The sequence below is a fragment of the Panthera tigris genome, chromosome A1 (genome assembly GCF_018350195.1).
Source record: "Panthera tigris isolate Pti1 chromosome A1, P.tigris_Pti1_mat1.1, whole genome shotgun sequence".
In the NCBI taxonomy this organism is placed as follows: domain Eukaryota; kingdom Metazoa; phylum Chordata; class Mammalia; order Carnivora; family Felidae; genus Panthera; species Panthera tigris.
This window is the reverse complement of record NC_056660.1, coordinates 12,071,555-12,093,655: the sequence shown is the minus strand read 5'-3', so window position 1 is coordinate 12,093,655 and position 22,101 is coordinate 12,071,555. Positions and strand designations below refer to the sequence as shown.

General features: G+C 42.8%; 1 protein-coding gene across 4 annotated transcripts in view; it reads left to right on the top strand.

The window, feature by feature from the left end:
* Window positions 1–22,101, top strand: part of STARD13 (StAR related lipid transfer domain containing 13) — a 235,703-nt gene that overhangs the window by 195,440 nt on the left and 18,162 nt on the right. For 2 of the 4 annotated variants that reach the window (XM_042998133.1, XM_042998016.1), the window contains exons 4-7: window positions 3,733–3,796; window positions 13,101–14,494; window positions 15,727–15,897; window positions 17,025–17,184. In XM_042998133.1, the coding sequence (XP_042854067.1) occupies window positions 3,733–3,796; window positions 13,101–14,494; window positions 15,727–15,897; window positions 17,025–17,184 (1,789 nt within the window). Of the gene's footprint in view, window positions 1–3,732; window positions 3,797–13,100; window positions 14,495–15,726; window positions 15,898–16,967; window positions 17,185–22,101 lie in introns of all 4 variants that reach the window. The other 2 variants (XM_042997960.1, XM_042998083.1) reach the window with 1 other exon arrangement.

Here is a 22,101-nt window from a genome sequence, read left to right as displayed (position 1 = left end):
AAGCATTTGAATTGGTAGTGAAACCAATTAAGAGGCTATTGCCTGACTTAGGTAAAAGATGAGAAGGCACCAAAATAGGGCCAAAGAAGAGGCAAGATTTCAAAAATACCACAGAGATGTAATTGATGGGACTTGGTAATCAAATGAATACAGACCTTAAAGAAGAAAAGTGTCAAGATGACTCCATTTGGCTGGCCTACTTGGTGATGCTCTTAATCAAGATAAGACAGTAAGTATCAGAAACAAGTTTGGAAGAGAATACGATGAGCTCAGTTTTGAAAGTTGAGTTTGAAGGGTCAGCAGAACCCCACAAATGGGTGAGATTAATGAGTAGTTAGAAACGTGACTCTGGGGCTCAAGGGAGGCATCTGGGTTAGAGAAAGAAGATTGGACATCATCAGAGTCTATTTGATGGGATAATATATTTCAGTATATTCATGCAGAATAAAAAGAGCAATGACTATAGTCTGAATCCTAAAAAATATTAATAGTTAAGGGGCAGGTACTACTTGGTGACAGGAAGGAGATAGTGTTTAGAGAGATGAGGGAACTCATAATCTTAAATGCCAAAGAGAAAAGTTTCAAGGAATGGAGAGTGGGGATTATTGCCCATTACTACAAACAGGTCTTTGCTAAAAAGAAGATATGGAATTTGGTGATCAAAAAGCATTAGTCACAACTGGAAATAGCCTAAATATCCACCAGCAAAAGAGTAGATAAACCAATTGTATGTCTTTATACCATGGAAAACTACTCTGCCATTAAAAGGAATGATTACTGCTATACTCCATAAAATGGATCAATCTCAAAAATATTGTGTTGAGTGAAAAAAAAAAAAAAGCCAGACACACAAAACTACATACCATATGATTCCATTTATATGATAACCAAGGATCAGCAAAGTCAGTCTATGAGTGATAGAAATCAGAAAGAAGATGACCCTGAGGGAGGTAGGAGGGGATGTGGTGGTGAGGAGAGAATTGATGGTAAAGGAGCACAAGAGAACGTTCCTATGTGCAAAAATGTTCTTTACCTTGTTTGAGGGTAGTTAAAATTGCCAAAACTCATTGAGCTGAAAATTTAAAGCCAGAGCAGTCAGAATACAAAAGGAGTCATCAAAGATAGGAGATTGAACACCTGAATTTTCTTGCTATCTAAATTCCCACTGATTTAGAGAGGCATTCCTTTACAAAAGCAGATGTCCATACAAAGAGAGACACCACAACTATAAAATTTTCAAAGCAGAAAAACAGAAATGATGTAGTAGAGAACTTGGCAAGCCCAAGAAATAAAAGCTAAGTGGTCAGTGAAGTAAGTCATAAATTCAGTCTGTACTACAATAATCCTAAAAAGCTCAAAAATGGGGATTGACATTTAAGGGAGGCTAAAAAGAAGACGGTTGTTTGAAATTCTGTTTTAAAGTAGATAGAGCCCTGGATTTACTCCCCCAGTTTATATCTAGGTGACTTTTCTTCCCCACCATCAGCCCAAAACTAGAAGTTGATTGCCTAGAGAGGCTACAACAGAAGTTCCCTAGGCTGGGGGAACACTAGACATAGTTGAAGGTGAGGCACTCAAGTGAAAATGGGAACTTCAGTGACAGTGATATTTATGTTCTAAATATTGAGGTTCTCAGGCCTCTTTTGTAGCTCAGCCTCAGCATATTAAAAAACACACTCAAGAAAAATCTGAGAATCTGAGTGCTGAGAAATCTGTTCAGCCCATGATAGTAAAATAAAATAAAATAAAAACAAGGGCAGCAAACCCCCAACTAGAACAGGTAAGAAGGCTCTGAGAGAGACGTCACCAAGGAAATTAGATTACTAGAGTAACACACTTAGGGAGTTAGATAGCTGAGGAAGTATTTGAGTTTGAATTTAGGGATAAATACATTGAAAACTAAGGAAACAAATAAACAAGACACTTATTAACTCCTAGGATAATGAAAAGTTGAGAATGGAAGACAAAATAATCAGAGTGTGATATACATGTGAACAGCATTTACATGGTCAATAATAAATATAATAAACACTGAATACTGATTTATCCAAAAACTGAAATTATGACATAACTATAATTATAAAAGATACAGTGTACGAATGGGGGGTAGGTGAGGGATGGAGACAGGTAGTAAAAAAAAAATAAATCATCGTGCAGAGAATAAAGTCTATAAATAATGATTTGTACTGAAAAATCAAGAAGTAACAGCATAAACATGTTGTTAGAGGTAAACGCCAACAAAAGAAATGGGCGAAGAGTTGCCCCCAAAGAGGCATAGATGAAAAAGGACAGGAGGGGTAATGTGTGACTCTTCAAACCATATGCATTCAATAAGTATGATTTTTAAAGTGTAATCAGATAAAGTAAACTAGTAAAGGTATTTGCAAGAGCATTTCAGGAAATTACATTGTAATGGATTGAAGAGTGAATGAATATTGAGACTGTCCTCGGGCAGTTGAGTAGCGTAAGGAAGGGAATATTGGGGTAGGTTAGTACCGTTGCTTGATGGAAAGATTAGGATTGAGGGGAAAATTGTTTGTGTGATTATGGTGATTTAGGTAGCTAACTAATTGGCTAGTCAATTTGTTCAAGACAGGGATAAGCTTAAAGAGAAGAAAGCAGTCGAGAGAATTTGCTGAGGTGAGGGAATAAATGAGGTATCAAGGTCCCAGAAGAAGTGGTGGATGTTGAAATAAAAAACAAGATGAAAGGGTTAGCTTTGAAAAAGAAGAGGAACATCATTTTTTTTATGATGAAGGAAAGGATTATTAAAAGAATTTATGTCTGATAGCTTATGTTCAGCTATATTTTCTCATTGGCAGCAGTGGCTAAGTTCTCTGTTGTGGGACTGGGATATTTTTCATGATCTGAGATTGGGAGCCAACCAGACAAAAAAATGAAAGGAATGCTGAGTAGCAATTTTCAGAGCCCAGCTGAGGATGAAAATCAAAATGTATTTATTCGTCAGCCCGGTCTGCCATAACAAAATACCACAGACTGAGTGTCTTAAACAACAGACATTTATTTTCGCACAGTGCTGGAGGCTGGAAAGTCCAAGATCAAGGTGCCAGCAGGGCTTGGTCCCTGGTAAGCACACTCTTTCTGACTAGCAGACAGCCACCTTCTCACTGTGTTCTCACATGGCACATTGAGAGAGCGCGAGCTCTCTGGTGTCTCCCCTTGTAAGGAACCAATTCTGTTGGATCAGAGCTCTTTCCTGTGACCTCATTTAACCTCAATTACTTCTTACTCCACATACAATAACATTGGGGGTTAGGGTTTCAGCATACGAGTTTGGGTGGGGACACAATTTAGTCTACCATATATATAATTCAGCACTGAGTTATCTTGCCATTTATACCCAATAGCCCAAGAGTAGGGGAGAGGACAGATGGTTAAGTTGATCTGAATTTGGGGACTAGCATGATCGCCGTGGCAAATGAATGGAGGGGCTAGTGAAAGCAGGGCTAAGATGACTGTTCATGCATTCCAGGAAAGGAGAGGGAAGCCAGGAAAAGGCTGGGTTTAGATTAGGGGATGGGTAGGGACTGGTAGGCTGGAAAGCCAACGGGACGCTTTGCATAGCATACCTTGAGTGGGTACAGTACTTTGTAGGGACATAATTTTTCATTTCTACACTTTCAACTTCATTGGCAATAAATGAGAATCAATCTGAAAAGAAAATTTAGGCTTATTAGTGGTAGCAATCACCACCTTTTTCCTTCTTTTCAGACGACTGCATACATTGAACAAGTGTGCCTCAATGAAACTTGATGTGAACTTCCAAAGGAAAAAGGTAGGTGTCTACACCTTACTAAGATCATGGTTTATGTTAACAAAATAAGTTTGCATTCATGGATTAAAAACAACAGGAACCCAAGCAAAATTCTGAAATGCCCGACCATCTATGTTTGTTTTCCAAATATCCCAGCTCATCATAACCATCATAAATAAGTCCCATTATAAATCCAGGCTGAGGTCCATTTGTTTCACCATTTCACTTTGTTTTCATTTTGATCAAAGAGTTTTGCTGAAAGATATAAAATGCCTTCTCTGTGGTCATCTTTTAGAAGTTTCTTTAGTCGTAAGTGTCCACTCCCCATCAGTCTCAAGTACTCCACAGTGATGCGTAGATTAAGCGAATGCAGAAAAGAACCCGTGGGCCCGTGCCAAATGTCTTCTGCTTCATCCTGTTCCATAGCATTTTATTTCCAAGTACCCTGGAAGATGTGCTCATCCGCAGGCAGGTTCATTTCATAATCGGTGAGGGGTCGTGTGGAGTGTGGCAACAAGATGCGGGGCCTGCCTCCTCTATACCATCCCTCCCACTTACACTTCTCTCTGCTCACAAGGAATTTCGTTCGGTTTTAAGAGTCACTATGCTCCCTCCGTGTTCTACGACTAGCATGTGCTATTCCCTCTGTAGGAATGAGACTGGACACTTCAGTTCTGAAATAAAGCTGTACTTTATTGAGCACTTACTGTTTTCGAGGAGCTATGTTATGTGCTTGCCATACGTGATCTCATTGAATCCACTGAGGTAGGATCTCTGTTTTCTAGACAAAGGAAATAAAACTTGAACGGGTTGTCATTTGCTCATGATCTTTAAGCCAGCGGGAGAACGGAGTTTCAAACTCAGGCATGCCTGACTCCAAAATCAAGGCTCCTAATAACCACTGTCGCTGAAAACCCTCCCTATCCCTCAGTGAATTGATCCTCTTGGGAAATTCAAAATAAGATCGTTGACTACTTTTTTCATTTCACATCTCCAATATGTAACAAGTCAAGCCACAGTATATTTTGAAGAAGCAGAGAAAACATCTTTGAGTCGAAAGAAAGTGCTCTTTATCCTGGTCTACCCAGAGAAATCATTAAATCCAATGGATTTTAAGTCACTCTTGAGTAACCTGATCTTTAAAAAATAACTTGAATTTGAATTTCTATTCTAAAATAGCACCCAAAGGAAAAAAAAAAAAAAAGCAAATGAATTTTGGTTGACCTCACCTTAAAAACAGTTTGGAGTTTGAGTTAGAAACCAAAGATTTAAGCTAATGAGGTAAAATGGTGAAAAACAATATCCAGAGAAATATTAAAATATGAGCAATTTGTCTAGGCCAAAGACAAATTAAAAATGTGGAAATAAGCGTCCCAACAGCTGTCTGGCTGAATAGACCCCTTGAAAAGCATACACACGATCTGAAGCGTGAGCCTCAGATGTTGTTTTGGTCGTAACACATGGTTCTTATTAACCTAACACAGCCACGCCTATGTGTCTAAAGCATGGCTGATCCATACGGCTTCCTAGACAGATCTGTGTAGCTGCAGTGTATTACAAGAGACAAAAACTAATGACATGATTTGTTTTCAGCCAAGTGGAGTGATCAGATTCTCACCCTATCACCAGCTTTTCAAAAACCCACATGTGAGATCGGCCGGAATAACATTTGTTAGGCTGGTTGTGTGTTACCTTCACAAAAGTTCCTCTGTAAATGGGTCACTTCAGTATTCTGACATTCTTAATTTATTCCTCACGTTGGATGTAGCGGCCCTTACCCTTATAGCCCCTGCTCAGCTAGAGGCCTCACAAATGCGTGCACTGAAATAAAATACGGCTTTGCACTCAGTAAATTGAGAAGACATGGCCTGACTTCTCAAATAAATAATTTCAACATGTGGTCTTCACCACCTTGTGAATCTCAATAATGACCAGCATCTGGGGCTGTGGTCTAAGCAGTTATGCAGGAGACCGTGTGGGGGTGTGCATTCCTGTGATCTGCCCCTTCCACAAGTCATAGGCTCACCCTTTATTTTACTGCACCAAAAAAATATAAATACATACATAAATACAAGCTAGGACTAGGTCAAATGATCAAACGTAGAAAGTGAAACTTGAGAAGAAGCACCATGTGACACTGCAGTCAACTTCGGAATTCGTTTAGTCGGAAGAAAAAGACAACCAGCAGCATTTCCTCTAGGTATGTCCCCATTTTAGGCAATCTAAGAAATAAAAATATAATCCTTACCTCTCATCTGCAGAGGCCCAGACATGATTCATTCTGTAGAATATCATCCCCAAATTGCCTAAGTGTCCATAGCCCCAGTGGTTCTTTCTCCCTTTGGGATCAATGAAAGGGCTACATGTGCTCACCTAGCAGTTTGTGTGGGCAGCAAACACCCACACAGAGCATGCTCTGTGCCGGGCGCTGTCCCTCCCCGTGTACTCCGAGTCACGGATGCACAGGGAGTAACTTGCTCAAAGTCACGCAGAAATAGCAAGGTTTGACCCCAGATACTCTGGCACCAAAATGCCCCTCCTTGCCTTTCAAAGAATTCACAGGGGCTCCTGGCTGGCTCAGTTAGCCAAGCATCTGACTCTTGATGTTGGCTCAGGTCATGGTCTCGCAGTTCATGAGTTTGAGCCCCGAGTCAGGCTCTGCACTGCAAGTGCTAGGGATTCTTTCTCTCCCTCTCTCTGCCCCTCTCCTGGTCTCTCTGTCTCTCTGTCTCTCTCTCTCTGTCCCTCAAAATAAATAAATAAACATTAAAAAAAAAAAACTTTAAAAAAATAACACAAAGGGGGCACCAGGGTGGCTCAGTCAGTTAAGCGTCAGACTTTGGCTCAGGTCATGTTCTCACGGTTCGAGGGTTGGAGCCCCGCATCGGGCTCTGTGCTGACAGCTCGGAGCCTGCTCCGGATACTATGTCTTCCTCTCTGTCTCTGCCCCTCCCCCGCTCATGCTCTGTCTCTCTCTCCCAAAAATAAATAAACATTAAATTAAAAAAAAAAAAAACACAGAATTCAGAAATGTACTGGAGTCTGAGGGGACTTCTGGCACTTGGCCTGAGGCCTGGAAGAGTTTCCTCTGCAATACATACAATTATAATGCATTTTTATTGTTGTTTTTAGAAGAGGGATGTTTCTTGCCATCTGTACAGAAGTCCATGATTTATTTAATGTCCTTGTAGAAATGCATCTCTGGGTCTCTCACAGTGAATGTCCTTGCTCTGCTTTGCATTTCCTTCTCATTGGATTTTGTTTTTTAAATTCTGAAGAGTTTGATGGGTTCACCCAAGAAAGAAAAACAAGTATAGAAACAGATGAGGATGGTGAAGCCTCATTCATACTTACTTGGGCGCACGCCTTTCTTGGACAACAAATGGCTACTTGTAAAGCCCCAGGAGAAATGAAATCACACCTGCCTCCCCCTCTCAAGATAGTAGCGCAAGATTTTCTCTTTGTGGGAGAGAAAAGTGATTTATCAGAGATTCAAGGTAACCTTCCCTGTCTCTGTGAGAGTCAGGTAGAGAACAGTATTCTCATTCTCGGCCACACACCTCACTGAGACACTTACTAAAACCCAGGCGGGAGGCATTTCTGGAGACCCTGAGGACACCAGCAGCTCCCCTGCCTCTGGCTTCAGGCTCCTTCCCCTGCAGCCCTGCAAAGGGTACATTCCAGCTTCTGAACAGGTGGACTCCACCACTCAGCTCCCGTTAACCTGAATGGAAGATACACTTCTAAATTTCTATGTAACCGTGGATTAGCTGCCTCTTGCAGCTGTGGACCTGTGTGGGCTCCTGTTTCCAGGGTAAAGATCTGGCCAAATGCCATTAAAATAAAAAAATTAAAAAGAAAAAAAACACCTTTCTTTTGCAATGTCTGTTTGGCATTTGTCTCTGAGGAATATATAATTTCAACTCAGAATGTTCCCATTTTTCGGAAAAGCCAAAATATCAGCATTTCATCTAAATTAAAAACTCCAAGGCCCACACAGAGCTACTTGTTCTCAGAAAAAGTGTTTCTTCTTCATCATTACCTACAAAATTCACGCTTGCTTCACGATGACCTTAAAACTCCCCATTGGTTAGTGTTTATGTGATATGACTTTCATTCAAAGTTAAAGTCGAGACCAAAGACTCCAGTAGGCTGTCTGTTAAATGAGGAAAGAGACAGACATATATGCTCACAAGGCTCTTCCCTACGATTTCCCAAGAGAGAAAGGCTGGCTTCAGATGGTTCTGGTTAAAGTTATAGTTTTAATAAAGCTCTCTGAATCATGACCAAAGGTGGAAAGCAACTCAGAAACCATGACTAATTGCCACCTTGCAGCCAGCATCTTGGGGCCTGGATGCTATCAGCATTTCAAAGGAGCTGCAGCTGTTGTCCAGGGGCCCGGTCTCCTCTCCCCTCCACCCCCTCTGCTTTTCACACACACCCCAGTCTCTCCCTCCAAATTAGACGCTTCCCACTAGCTCCAAACAGCAGAGTCAAAAGAGAAAAAAATTACGTCGTATTCCAGCATTCGCTTGACTGGAGAGTATTACAGTCTCAAATTGAAGATAATTGCAGGTGCATATCCTAGAGCCATTAGATCTTTGAGTTGGAAGGGATGTTCCATCATCTCCTCCAGCCTCTCATCCACTACAGGATTTACTTCCGAGAGCCTTGCTCATAGCCCCCTCAGCCTCTGCCTGTGAGCATCTAGCCACGATGAGTTTGCTGCACTGCAGGGCAATTTATTTTCTTTCTAATTACTGGAAGTCTTCCATACAGTAAGCCGAAAGCGGATTTGATGTAAACTCTCGCCCATTGGGTTCTAGCTCTTTTCTCTGCAGAAGCACTGAGGGCTCACTTTTCACACAGCAGCCCATCAGCACTCAATCCTCTAGACTGGGGGTCCGCAAACCACTGTTTCTGTTTTTGCAAACAAAGTGAAACTTGCATTAGAGCACTCATTCTTCTGGCTCTAATAGAGTTGACCAGGTATGACAGGGATCGCATGGCCCAGAAACCTATAATATTTACTATCTGACCCTTTACAGAAAGTTTTCTGACCTCTGCTCAATCTTGAACAGTTTCTCAAACTGTCTTTGGTGAGTGACTTAGGGTTTTTGGTTTGTTTATTTATTTAATTTATTTTTACTTCATGAAATTTTATCTCATTAAGAGGCCGCCATTCAGTTCTGTTAAGGTCTTTATACATCCTGATATCACCAGTCTCTAACAACAATAAGTAGCTTTACATTGTACTTTAAGGTTTACGTGGCATTTTCACATATAATCTCCTTTGGCTGTGTTGACAAATCATGCTGGATTTATATTACTATTAGTCCCATTTACAACTGAGATAATTGACTCTCAAAAAGGGTACCTTGGTCAGCATTACTTAGTGAATTACCTAACATGAGTTCTCCTGGCTCATTCAAGTTATTCTTAAAATTGACATAACTTTGAGGCATCCTCCAGAGAGCTCTCCTGTAGTTGCATTCAGCCTTTTGACCACACTCTTTGGTGTGAACTACTCAACCAGTTACCAAAAGAACTCTCTATAGCATCCAACACGGTTAGCCATCTTGGTCACAACGATATCGTGAGAATCTCTTGTCAGTTCTTTTGCTGAAATCCAGACACTCTGTGTCTGTATTTCCATGGTATACTAAACCATTGAGATGGGAGATTAAGGTTTGTCTGGTGTGTCTTTTTCTCATAAATACATCTGACTCCTAGAGATTTCCATTTTGCATTCCTAAATAATCAAGCTATTTGTTTTTAAGCCTCAAAAAAAATTATCAAACAGAGGAGATCTCAATATCTCTTAATCAGTACACGTCCACAATTACCGGAGAGTCGGCTGTATGCACGTTAAGTCTGCTGGGCCCTGAGTGTTTAGAAAAAAAAAACAAAACTTAAACTCTAGTACAGTGTGTTTTTCATATTGTCAGTCACGACACGTTGGTGAGCTGTGAAACAATTTTGGTGGGTAACAGACAATATTAAGAAAAATAGACTAAACTAGATTATAAAATATGAGTAAAAACAAGGATAATATTTATATCATGAGCTTGGTTATTTATTCGTTTGTATGTTTGTTTATTGTAACATGTGTGTGCCTTAAGTTGTGATGGAAAGTTTCTTATTGTAGGTCACTATCAATAGGGTGAAAGATTCTGCCCTGGTGGAAAAACCAGACAGAATCATGTCACTGCCCTTTGGGACATACTATGATAATCATATGCACAGGATGCTAAAGGAGAATGGGTGTTTTTTTTTTTTTCTTTTTTCTTTGTTTTGTTTGTTTTTTTGCTTTGGTTTTCATTTGTTTGTTTGGGTTCAAAAGATCTAAATACTGCAAAATTTCCCTGAACTGCTGGCCGTGTTTTCCAGGAGTTCACCACTTTTTCACATGCCTTGGTTGGATTGTAAATACCCTCCTATTGCCCAAAGCTAGTATAATAAACCCTTAGAGTCTAGCAGACGGGGGCAAGCTTTCCATTGCCAGTCCACAGTGCCCAGCTTGGCATCTTTTCTTGACCAAAATAAAGGAATCCTTATCCAACTCGTATGTGGTTTTCCAGCATCAGTAACCGAGTTTGGGCTAACTTGAGAGACATCATTGGAGCCCACGCTAAATATCGTAATTTCTATTTAAAATATATACATTTTCTTTAAAAATATATCCTTTCTTTGCCTTCTCAAAACGTATTTGCTGAAAGGGCTTTTTCAGAATGCTAACTTAATATCAGCTTCTTTTCACTAGCTTCCTGAAATGTGATCTGAAAATCCAGTGAGCTCACCCTTCAACCTTTATGGTGCCTGATACATAAGTGGCTCTCAAATGTCATGTCTTACTGTGTATCAATCACAGAAAAAGAGAACTCTAAAATGCTATAAAGAAAGTATAACTTTGATTCATCACCTGAGACCCTTTCCTTTTTTCCTACGTGTACATCTTTTTAAACTCTTTTGCCAAAGCTTTATATAACTTTTTTTAAACTCAAAGCTAATTTCCCACTGTGATCCCAAAGCAATGGAGTTCTCCATTAGTACCTTAGTTTTTACTTTCTTCCACCTTCTACCGTATGTGAATGTAACCACTGTACGTGAATGTTCAAATTTGTCAGTTAGTCCAGCCCATGTGAATCTAGATTTTCAAGAAATAAGTGAGAATAGGGAGATGGCAATATTTATTGCCTGAGCATCTATTTACTTTTTCTTGAAAGGAGAATATATCGCAAAGTTAAGGGGGGTTAAAGTAGACATTAGATATGTAAAAAGATAGGTAAGCAATCTTCTTAGATGGACAATAAGTAGATAAGCAATTTAGCCAACACTGGAAAATAACAAATACTCCTCAATGAGGGCCTACTAAATGCATTATTTCATTTAGCTCCCTCAGCAAACCCATGAGGCAGAACCTGTTTTTAGTACCATTTCATGAGTTGATGGAAACTGGAGAGAAGAAGCAATTTGCAAGCAATCACCTAAACTCTTAACTGGTACTACTAGAATTTGGAACCAAGTCTTAGAACCAGATGTCAAAGTAAAATAAATTTAATACAAATAACAAAACAGTATTGAGCAGTTACTATGTGCTTGACGTTGGAGAGGTTATAAATATGATTAAGACACAGATACACAAGCCCTTCTCTTGATGAGCTTACCTCTAACGACTGAGAGTGGATTCGAGCAGCATGAGCTCAAGTTCTCATTAGAGTAAGTGCTACAACACAGATCTAACCCAAATGCTGTAGGAGCTCTGGGCGGGAAGTAGTCATTGCCTTGGAGCGGTGAGGGAAGGCTTTGAAGAGAATGGGCCAGGGAGCGGGGAAACTGGGAGGCGCAACTAAAGTGAGGCAAGAACAGTACACTGCAGGCCGGTTGAAAGGGCTTTGAATGGCCATGCTAAAGACTTCTAGGAAGGCCAAGGGAAGCTGAAGGCTTTGAAGCTGGAAAATTACATGATCATATTTGGATTACACTGTGGAAAGCTGTTTAGATGGGAAAGACGCTGGAGACAAGGATTCTAGCCAGGCTTTTACTGTAACGGACCCAGACAGAGGTGCCAAGGGCCTACACAAAGGGAGTGAGAGGGAAGATGTGAAGGAGGGAACGGATTTGAAAGTCATTTCAGAGTTGGGTCTTATTAACATGCAGGATGAGGAGGGGGAAGAAGCTGATGAATCCACTCATCTTGGAGGGAAATTATTATTTTTTGCCCTAGGTCCAGGTCTGTCCTGGGCCACAAGGACTGGCAAAGGTAAACGAGGACATCTCTGGCCTCAAGGAGCCCAAACTCTCATCTCTCAGGGGGTTTCTACCCAGGCAGCACCCAGACAGGAAAAAGAAGTGTGTGAGGTGCAGAGTGTGAGTCAGGGCAGAGCACTGGGGGTTCAGCTGCCCGGTAATGCATGTCCTGCAAAAAGGCATTTAGATTCAGAGTTGATCAAAAACAAGCAGGCTGGCCAAGCAGAGCCGGCTGGATTGGACTCTCCTCAACTAGTGATCTCTGTAATGGCTCCCAAGTTTCTACTTAGAGGAATTCAGTGGATAATTTTGGCATTAATTTGCGCAGGGAATACATGGTAAGAATCAGATTTGGGGGACTAAGGTAAGGAGTGTTACTTTTGAGATAGATTAACTCTGAAGTTCAGAAGAGGGAGGCTGGAGGGGCGCCTGGATGGCTCAGTCGGTTAAGTGTCTGACTTCGGCTCAGGTCATGATCTAACGGTTCACGGGTTAGAGCCCCACATCACACTCTGTGCCTACAGCTCAGAGCCTGGACCCTGCTTCAGATTCTGTGTCTCCCTCTCTCTCTGCCCCTCCCCCACTCTCCCCCCCCCTTTCTCTCTCTCAAAAATAAAAACATTTTTAAAAATTAAAAAAAAAAGAGGAGGGAAGCTGGAACTATGGTCCTGGGGCTCAGTGAAGAGGTTTCAGGAAAGAAGTCGGTGCCTTTGATGGCAGGATTAAGTTTCTGAAAAAGAGAGCTGCAGGTGTTTTATATTTAGATGTCTAGTCAGATGGTAATTACACCTCTTCGTAATCAGTCAAGGAAAACTTCTCAGAGAGGAAGGAAGGACTCAGAACCTCTATGAAAATTAAAAGGAAGAAAGCTCAGCAGGTTGAGAAGAGATCCTGTAGGCACAAGGGAGGAGGAGGGTGTGGGGGACAATGAAAGATGGTGGAAGGACCGTGGGACAGCCAGAGGGCACGCGTGGAAGGAAGGGAAAAGAGGGGGAGTACCGTGCCTCTGTGCTCACCCTGTTTCCCACTGCATCCATGCTTCCTGGAAGCGAGCGTCATCTGTAATGTTTTTCAGGGTGACGACTCAGATGAGGAAGATCTCTGCATCAGCAACAAATGGACTTTCCAAAGAACCAGCCGCCGGTGGTCTCGCGTGGACGACCTGCACACACTGTTCCCCGGAGGAGACAGGAATGGGTCATCGGGAGACATTAGGATGAGGAACACCACCAGCAGTGAAAGTGTCCTCACAGACCTGAGCGAGCCCGAGGTCTGCTCCATTCACAGTGAGAGCAGCGGAGGGAGTGACGGTCGCGGCCAGCCGGGCAGCCACAGCGCGGGCCGCGAGCCGTTCGACTGCCCCGGCCAGTCCTGCCCCGACAGCCCAGTCATGCTGGACGCCACGTTCGTCAGCGGCAGCCTCCCACAGTCCCCCAGAGACGTTCTCAGCTACCCCCTCCACCCAAAGAATGAGAAACCCACCAGGACCAGAGCCAAATCATTTTTGAAACGTATGGAGACACTCCGAGGGAAGGGAGCGCACGGAAGGCATAAGGGGCCGGGGCGGACCGGGGGCTTGGTGATCAGCGGGCCCGTGCTGCAACAAGAGCCAGAGGCCTTCAAGGCCATGCAGTGCGTCCCCATCCCGAACGGGGATCTCCAGAGCTCGCCCCCCGCTGCCTGCACCAGAGGGCTCCTGAGCTCCGGCAAATGGAGCGGGGAAAGCAGCCAGTCGTTAAATAGTGGTAGCGGGGTGAGCACGCCCGGCCCCAAGGAACGGAAAAGCCAGGAGGCCAACAAGCGCGGGGGCATGTACTTGGAAGACCTGGACGTGCTGGCCGGGACAGCACCGCGGGACACAGGCGACCAGAACCACGCACACGAGTTCCATTCCCAGGAGAACTTGGTAGTGCATATTCCCAAGGATCACAAACCAGGAACGTTCCCCAAGGCACTCTCTATCGAGAGCCTCTCGCCCACAGACGGTAGCAATGGGGTTAACTGGAGGACCGGTAGCATCTCCCTGGGCAGACAGCAGGGCCCTGGTGCTGGGGAGCCCAGACTCATGGCGTCCTGCCACAGGGCAAGTAGAGTCAGCATCTACGACAACGTCCCGGGCTCCCATTTGTACGCCAGCACGGGAGACCTTTTGGACTTGGAGAAAGATGACCTCTTCCCTCATTTAGATGACATCTTGCACCACGTCAATGGGCTCCAGGAGGTAGTGGATGACTGGTCAAAGAACGTCTTGCCTGAGCTGCAAACACACGACGCACTGGTTGCAGAATCTGGATTATGCCCCTTTCCATCGCCTAATCAGATCACCTTAGATTTCGAAGGCAACTCAGTCTCCGAAGGTCGGACAACACCCAGCGATGTGGACAGAGCATCTCTTAATGAGTCGGAGGCCACTGGGGTCAGGGAAAGGAGGGATTCTGGTGTAGGGGCCTCTCTGACCAGGCCAAACAGGTTGGTGGCATGATTTTCAATCCGTCTCGTAATAATTATGGTGTCTTTATTTAAGAAACGTTTAAAGAGCACATACTAAATGCCTGACCCTGTTTGAGGCGATACACGGGATTAGGCTATTCGAACACAAGTATATCTTTTGTGACAAATATTATGGGGATTGAATCCGTGTCAACTCACATTCATTTCTCTGAGTGTTTATCCTTTAATTCGATCTCAGTTTTACCATATATATATATATATATATATATATACACACACACACACACACACATATATACATACATGTATGTGTGTGTGTGTATATATATATATATATATATATATATATATATATATATATATGTATGTATATGTATATATGGTGAGTATACATTGAAAGCATTATGCTAGGCACCATCAGGGATCACTGGTAAGGGAGCCCCAGGTACTTCCCGTGTCCTTGCTGCAGTATTAATTAAACAGCTCCACCTCAAATTTTAAACGTTTTTTTTTTTTTAAATCCTATGAGAAATTTCTGAGACGCAAGGGTGCATACTTCACAAGTTTATTTTGGCTTTAAAAAATGCCCATTACAGGGTACATTAAAGCTGTTTTACAAAGAGCATTTCAGAAGCACCCTTGAAAAATGGGCCCGGAAGAGCTTAAAGCAGTAGAAACAGTAATACTGTACCTGCCGCTGGGCTCTTGTTGAGACAGACATGTGTCTTGGGGTTCCCTAATGTGTTGTCACTTCAGGGGTGCGTCTTCATCTGTGCCTGGATGGAACACCTTCAGGTTCCATCTCAACAGCAAAGGAGAGTTAGAATGCAGACAGGACGGCAGTGTGAAATGTTCTACGGTTCCGGAACATTCCACATCTCACTTTCCGTCTCGAGCTCTCTGTCTGTGTCTCTCTCTCCCTCCACACACACTTACACATACACCGTCTCAGCCGCTTTCAACACTTTGGGAGCAAATTTAGGAATAAACAAACAAATAAAATGTATTATGTCACTTATTTAAAACCTCCCAACAAAACAGAGAATGACCTTTTTCATTATCAGACTTGAAAAAAAAAAAAAGGTTTCTTATGTTCATTCTGTACATTGGCGTCTCCTGTTCCATTTGCTTTGTGATTTTCTTGGCTCGAAAACTATTTTGATTAGCTACTTAAAAGTTAGTAACATCCTGTGTTTTCCAATGACATATCCACTTTGTGACTGGCTTCTCTGACGGTCTTTCCGGTAAAGGCGACTCCGATGGAATAGTTTCCAGCTCTCGCACCAGCCTCAGCCGTCCACGGCACCCCACATCAGCAACCAGACAGCCGGCCAGCTGAACCTGCTCCAGCGTTTCTCACTGCTTCGCCTCACGGCCATCATGGAGAAGTACTCCCTGTCCAATAAACACGGCTGGACGTGGTGCGTAGTGTGGTCACTTAGGAGGGGATCGTTTGTTCGAGAGCTAAGTACACAGTTGCCAAAGCTTCAGTATTTAAGTTCTGATTTCTGAAGAAGCCATTCGTTCCGATCTCCTGGAAACCATGCCGGAGCTCTGCCTTACTGTCTGCCTTCTGTGCTGCTGCAGCGGGGACGTGATGTCGCCTGCAGGAAGCATTGCTTTATCTGTAGCTCTCTTGTTAGTTTCCAGGGAAAGCAGTCAGGCTCCAAGAAGGAAACAAAGACCAGCAAAGGGTGATTAATAGTGAACAGAGGAATTAAAAATAAACTGGCCATAAAATAATTCTGGCAGCTTGCAAAGAAACAGCTGTCACTCGTACCTTCTGGAGCAGGGCAGAGCTCAACACTTAGAGCGTTGATTCATTCAAAGAGCATTTGATTCTTCAACTACATTTCTGCGTTTACCACACTGGCAAATAAGAACAAGAATATGCAGTAAACCTTTATAGTAAGGAACTGACAAAAGCATGTGTTGAAACCTTAAGTAAGTCCCTATTTTAGATGAGTTGATGGATTTGAAAAAATATAAAATATGTCATTAATCGTCTTATGTTATATATTATGTATAGAGAAGGATCGAAAGTGCCTTTATAAAAATATTTTAGGAAGTTATAAATTGCAGAGTCAAATCAATATATGCTTGTATTAAAATTTCCTTTAAAAAGTTTGACCGGTTCTAGAAAAGTAAGAATGTAGCCAAGAAGTGCTTCATCATCTCTCCCCTCCTTTCTCCCCCAACCCCAACTAAATTTCCTCTTCTCATAGTTTTTAAATTTCTTCTGTCTTACTGGGGACAGTAAGTGTCATTCACAATTAAACTGGAAGGCTGTCCACTTGACTTGAAAACAGAGCCATAAATCCATCCCGCTAACATGAATCATGCTGTTTAATAGTTAGACATCTAACATAGGCAAGGGGCACACACAGTATTTCCATGTAATGTGATTCATTAAGGGAGAGATGTTGAATTCCCCCTGTGTCTGTTGGTTGTTCCAACAAAAGCTTGGCTTCCCTCTTGCTTGCTTTCACAGCCTCTCCCCACAGGCTGCCCCAAGAGGCTCGCGTGACCTGGTTTCTGTGAATTCTAGGTCAGTTCCAAAGTTCATGAAGAGGATGAAAGTTCCTGATTACAAAGACAAGACTGTCTTTGGTGTTCCCCTCATAGTTCACGTGCAGAGAACGGGACAGCCCCTGCCTCAGAGTATTCAGCAAGCACTCAGATACCTGCGTAACAACTGCCTCGATCAGGTATGGTTGGACATCCCAAACACAGGCGTGCATTTATGGAATGCCGGACCAAGTCCGATCCCTCCAGTATCAGATAAGACGTGCCTCACCAAACAGAAAAGGCACTGTGATCTTTATGTGTCAGCATTGAATTTGACCAGGTTACATCCTTATCAAGCTATTTAAAGGTATTTCCTCACTGGCAACTCGAATGAGGTCCTGAGTGAAAATTCATGTTAATAGCTTCTACCTGTGCTGGCAAATTTACATTCCCCAGAAACTGGGAGTTATGCTTTACACTGCATTTCCTTTTAATTATTGGCCCACTGCCGCCACTGTTTTCACAGCGTGGTTTCACCCCTTTCCATCATTCTTTTAGCACCATGACCAGGAAAACTTAAACCAAAGATGAATTAATTTATTTCTTTTCAAATGTGCAAGTAAATGTTGAAAATGATGTCAGCTAAGTCAAATATCCCCTCATCCTGTAGAGTTGATTAAAATGCTAAATAAAATATTCAGAGATCGATTTCTGTCTCCAGGACTGTTTGGGAACCGCCATAATGGTGGCCTATGATTGGACCCAGAGTGCATTCCAGTCTGTAATTTACTAGGCCAACCCGTTGCTCCTCCAAACTAATACCCATTAGTTTCTTAAATATCCTGCCCCCCAAAAGAGCCATATTCCCACTTGATAAATTACACCCTGGAGTAGTGGGGGTATTTTCAGGTAAGTCTTCTACAGTGGCTTTTGTGCATCATACCCTTTAATACCATGTGAATAATCCATGCCCACCTGAGATTATTTGTACCTTTTAATGATTTACCCTTGGCCTTGGCCTCAGTGAATAGGAATGAGCTGAGCTACATGAACTCACAGATCCTGGCTACTTATGCTTGTAACTACCCCAAAACTGAGATCACAGTCAGAATCAGGATGGTCTCTTGATGAATCAGGTACCACTTTTCAATGGAGCTAATAGGAGTAACTTCTTCATATGATGCATGATCCCCTTTTTGCCTCCCCACTCCTAAGTTAGAGAATGTACAAGTACACATTTCTTCCATTTATTTCGATGGCATAGTGGAGGGCAGGAGTGGCTGCTGTTACTGTCATGGTGAGGACTATTTTGTTTTGAGAAATGGCTTTAGTAGCTTCCCTGTTATTTCTCAGAAAGAAGGGAAACAGACCACTTTTCTATAACTGTGGTGCTCAGCAGATACCCCAGCATTAACTGACTTGTGAATAACATCTGAATAGAGCAAACCAGTGAATCCAGTTACTTAAGCATTATTATTTTTTTTTTTAATTTTAGAGCTTTTACCAAACTGCACACCAATCAAAGGTGGATCATCTATGAATATCACAAAACCCAAGATTGTGTTTTGTGGAGGGTAACCTTTTTTTCGGACACCTGTTTTTCCAAGCTTCTCAGTTTTCCTAAGGGTTTACGAGACGCGTCCCTCCTCTTGGCTAATTTCCTTAGAGTTTTTGGCTCTGCCTTCCCAAGAACAAAAAATATTTTGTTCTAGACATTCTAATGCATGGCCAGTGAATGCTTCTCAGCAAAAGCCCTATCAAGGGAAAACAGTGTTTGTTCAGGAATACCTAAAGCAAATGCAATCCATCTATGCAATTGGCTCAATAATAGTAACATTTCTTGATGCCCAGCATGTTCTCGGCATCATACTGAGTGTTTTACCTTCACTGCCTCATTTAATGCCATATCCACCCCGGGTGGGGTTGTCCCCCAGGTGGCAATGGTGGAGCCAACACTCGCTTGAAAAGCCAACTCCAGAGTCCAGGTTTTTAAAAACTCCACTCTGCTGTCACCTGTTAGAATTGCTTGTCCCCGTGGATCTAGGGTGATGCCATCTCCAGCATCAAGGGACACTTTGAGAAATAGCCCTAAACAACTCATTGATGAATGCATCATTCTCTTTGTGCATCATACCCTTTGTTTGTCGATGATGTTGGTTATTACATGAGGTGATAGCCTTTCTGTGATAATGGAAGAATCTTTTTCTGGCCCCAACACCTGAAAGCATTGTGTTTCTTTTAGATGATGAGTCTGTTTGTTTAGCTTTTTTAATATTAAAAACAACTGGGTATTTTTTCCTCTCTATATTAGCTGCTAGAATGATCGGAGCCAAATGTATATTCTGCCTGTAGTAAATATATGTAAATATTTGGCATGAATTTTGTACGCCCACCTCATTTCTGGCTGCCCTTTTCATCTTTATTTTCCTTTTGCTCAAATTTTCTTATCTTTTATCTTTAATTTAATTGTATCTTATACATTTTAGAGATCATTATAGGTCACCTTGAATTCTTTCTTGAACAAAGTTGGATGGGAGTAAATGAATTACACTACCACTGTTCTACTCACTCCTTTAGTGTAGACTGGAAACCACTCAGGACCCCTGTAGATTCTGAATCATAGATGGCATCAGTAAGACCACTGTTACTGGGTCTAGTCTCCTATCTGAAGGAAAAGTCATACAAATCGAGAGAAGGATGGTGGGCACAAAAATCTCCTCAATCCTGGCTCACTGGCTTATTCCCGGTCTCCATATCAAGCCTCTAACTGTGTTTTAAATCTGGAAGAATGCCTTACTGAGAAAACAGTGTGCTGGCAAACCATTGTGGGCAAAAGACTGATTTCGAGGACATAAATACCGATTATAAATGTAACCAAAATGAATGAGGCAACCCTCTCTTGTATCAGTCAAAAGTAAGAATCCATAAGATGTCAACGGGACTTTCCCCAGAGCCAGTTAGGACTTCATGAAGCCCTCCACACCTGCAGGGCTCCCCACCTTGTAAGTCCCTCCCCTTCACCATCACAGAGTGTGGAAAGCACACAGAGACTCCCCCCGCCCCACTCTGGTCCCGGTGAAGAAGGAAGGTGGCAATAACAAGGGCACAAGGGAAAACCAGACAAACACATGGAAAATTAAAACCAGGCTTAAAAGGAAGACTATTCTAGAGACTCTAAGAGCAAACAAAAGCACATAAAAGTGAATGAATCAGTAAAGAAAGAGGGGACAAGAGTAAGAGGGAAGGAACATGCATCACTCTAGACTGTTCCTTCTTCACCAGTAGCACCTCCTTAGAACTGAAAAGTTTTAGGTCTGCACAGGATCTTGAGATCTCAGCCCCTGAGTCATAGGAAACCAGAGCATCCAGAACATCCTTTCTCTAACTGGCTTCTGTGCTGCCTCCCTTCACATGGTTCCCTTGAACCACCATCCAAGACTCTCCCAAGGCTTTGCCCTGGACCCCGGGGAAGGAGGCTTCCTACCATGAGCTAGACCCCTTTTCCTCATGCTAAGCATTCACCTCAAACATAAGCATTCATCACCAACGGTTGAGCGCAGCCCCCCGGGGCCCTGAAACATTGCCAACATTTCCCCTCCTACACTCCCAAGTGCAGAACAGTTTATAGATGATGAAACACAGTGTATCCATTTTCACCCTTGCAGCTGCCCATAGATGAAATAAGGAAGTTCAGCCTTCAATTATGAACCATTTGTATTCAGACATAGCAGTGTGTGAGAGGAGCCTTGCTTTGTTGGCTGAGCTTTTATTTCTGCCCTAAATCAGTGGCGCACAGAAGCACAGGTTATGCCCATCCTGATGAATGTGAAGCCACCGCAGGGAGAGGAGAGGCAAAGCCTGCAGTGCTCAGAATCAGAACCCGCCCCTCCTCCATTCACCCCCCCCACTCCCCCCCCCCCCCCCCCCCCCCCCCCGCACCCTGTACTTAGGAACCTTTCTCTTTCTGCATAAAACCAACCTTTCTTCATTAGCTGAGCACATTTCTGAAGAAGAGGAAATGGAAGTCCTGATAAACATCATTAAGTATTGAATGGATTAGCATAAAAAGGATGCCAAGTAGGAGATTTAATGTTATTTAGATGAAATTTGAATTCTAATGCAGCACTCATGCCCGACCTCTCATTCTAATGGAACAGTAAGTTTTAGAAGCCCAATTATTCTGGGAAGACACTTCCTACTCAGTGCAGGTGCCCTGTACGCGCTGCCTGTTCATCATGGCCCTGCTGTCTACCTCAGATGACATAAATGATGCTCTGGGGCCTCTCTAGGTTATACTTTGAGTCTGCTTTTTCACAGCTGGGATTTTAGGTGGAAGACAAAAGAGAGGAAAGTAAAACTGGACCAAGGGAACGCTCGCCACTCACCCTTTTACTTGTGAAAGGAGAGATCACATGCAAGATGCTTGTGAAATGAACTCTGCATTGCTGACCACTAGTCTTCCCGTCTTGGAGAGGGTGTTGGAGCCGTGCTTTAGCGGCACACGAGAACAGGACCTGCTGTGGAGCCTGCAAGGCCTCATGCGAAATGAAAACTTGAGCTTCTTTGTTCATAACTTATTAAGAATTTCAAGACGGTGACAGCAGAGAATGAAACCAAGCATGGGGCCCTGTGTGACTACCAGCAGTGACAGGCGCAGAGGCAAATGAAAGACATTTCACACTGTTTGGGTCTTCCTCATAATGAAGCTGAGGGATCTGGGGCAGCCTCCCATCCACAGTGATGACAAGGCTGCCCTTAGAAGCGACAGCTTTAACATGGTTTCTTCGGTTCTCTGTTTTCACTCAGAAAAAAAAAAAAAATTTTTTTTTCACCAGAAGTGCAAATTTCATCACTCCTTTGAAAACTTTTCAAAGAAATGATTATTGCCAGTCACTCACACCAGCCGCCATGGTTGCTTAATGAAGGTAGGTGGACTTCTCCTTATTCTCAGGGTCTCTACACCATCAGAAGAATCTTCTAGTCACTGTGTCCTGGGAATTTTCCACTGCAAGGAACAGAAGAAGACAGTCCCAAAATGGCGCACCCAATAGGAAATTCATGAGCTCCTGTAACAAGAAGTCAGGAAGTAGGGTGGCTCCGAGGTTAGTTTTTTCATC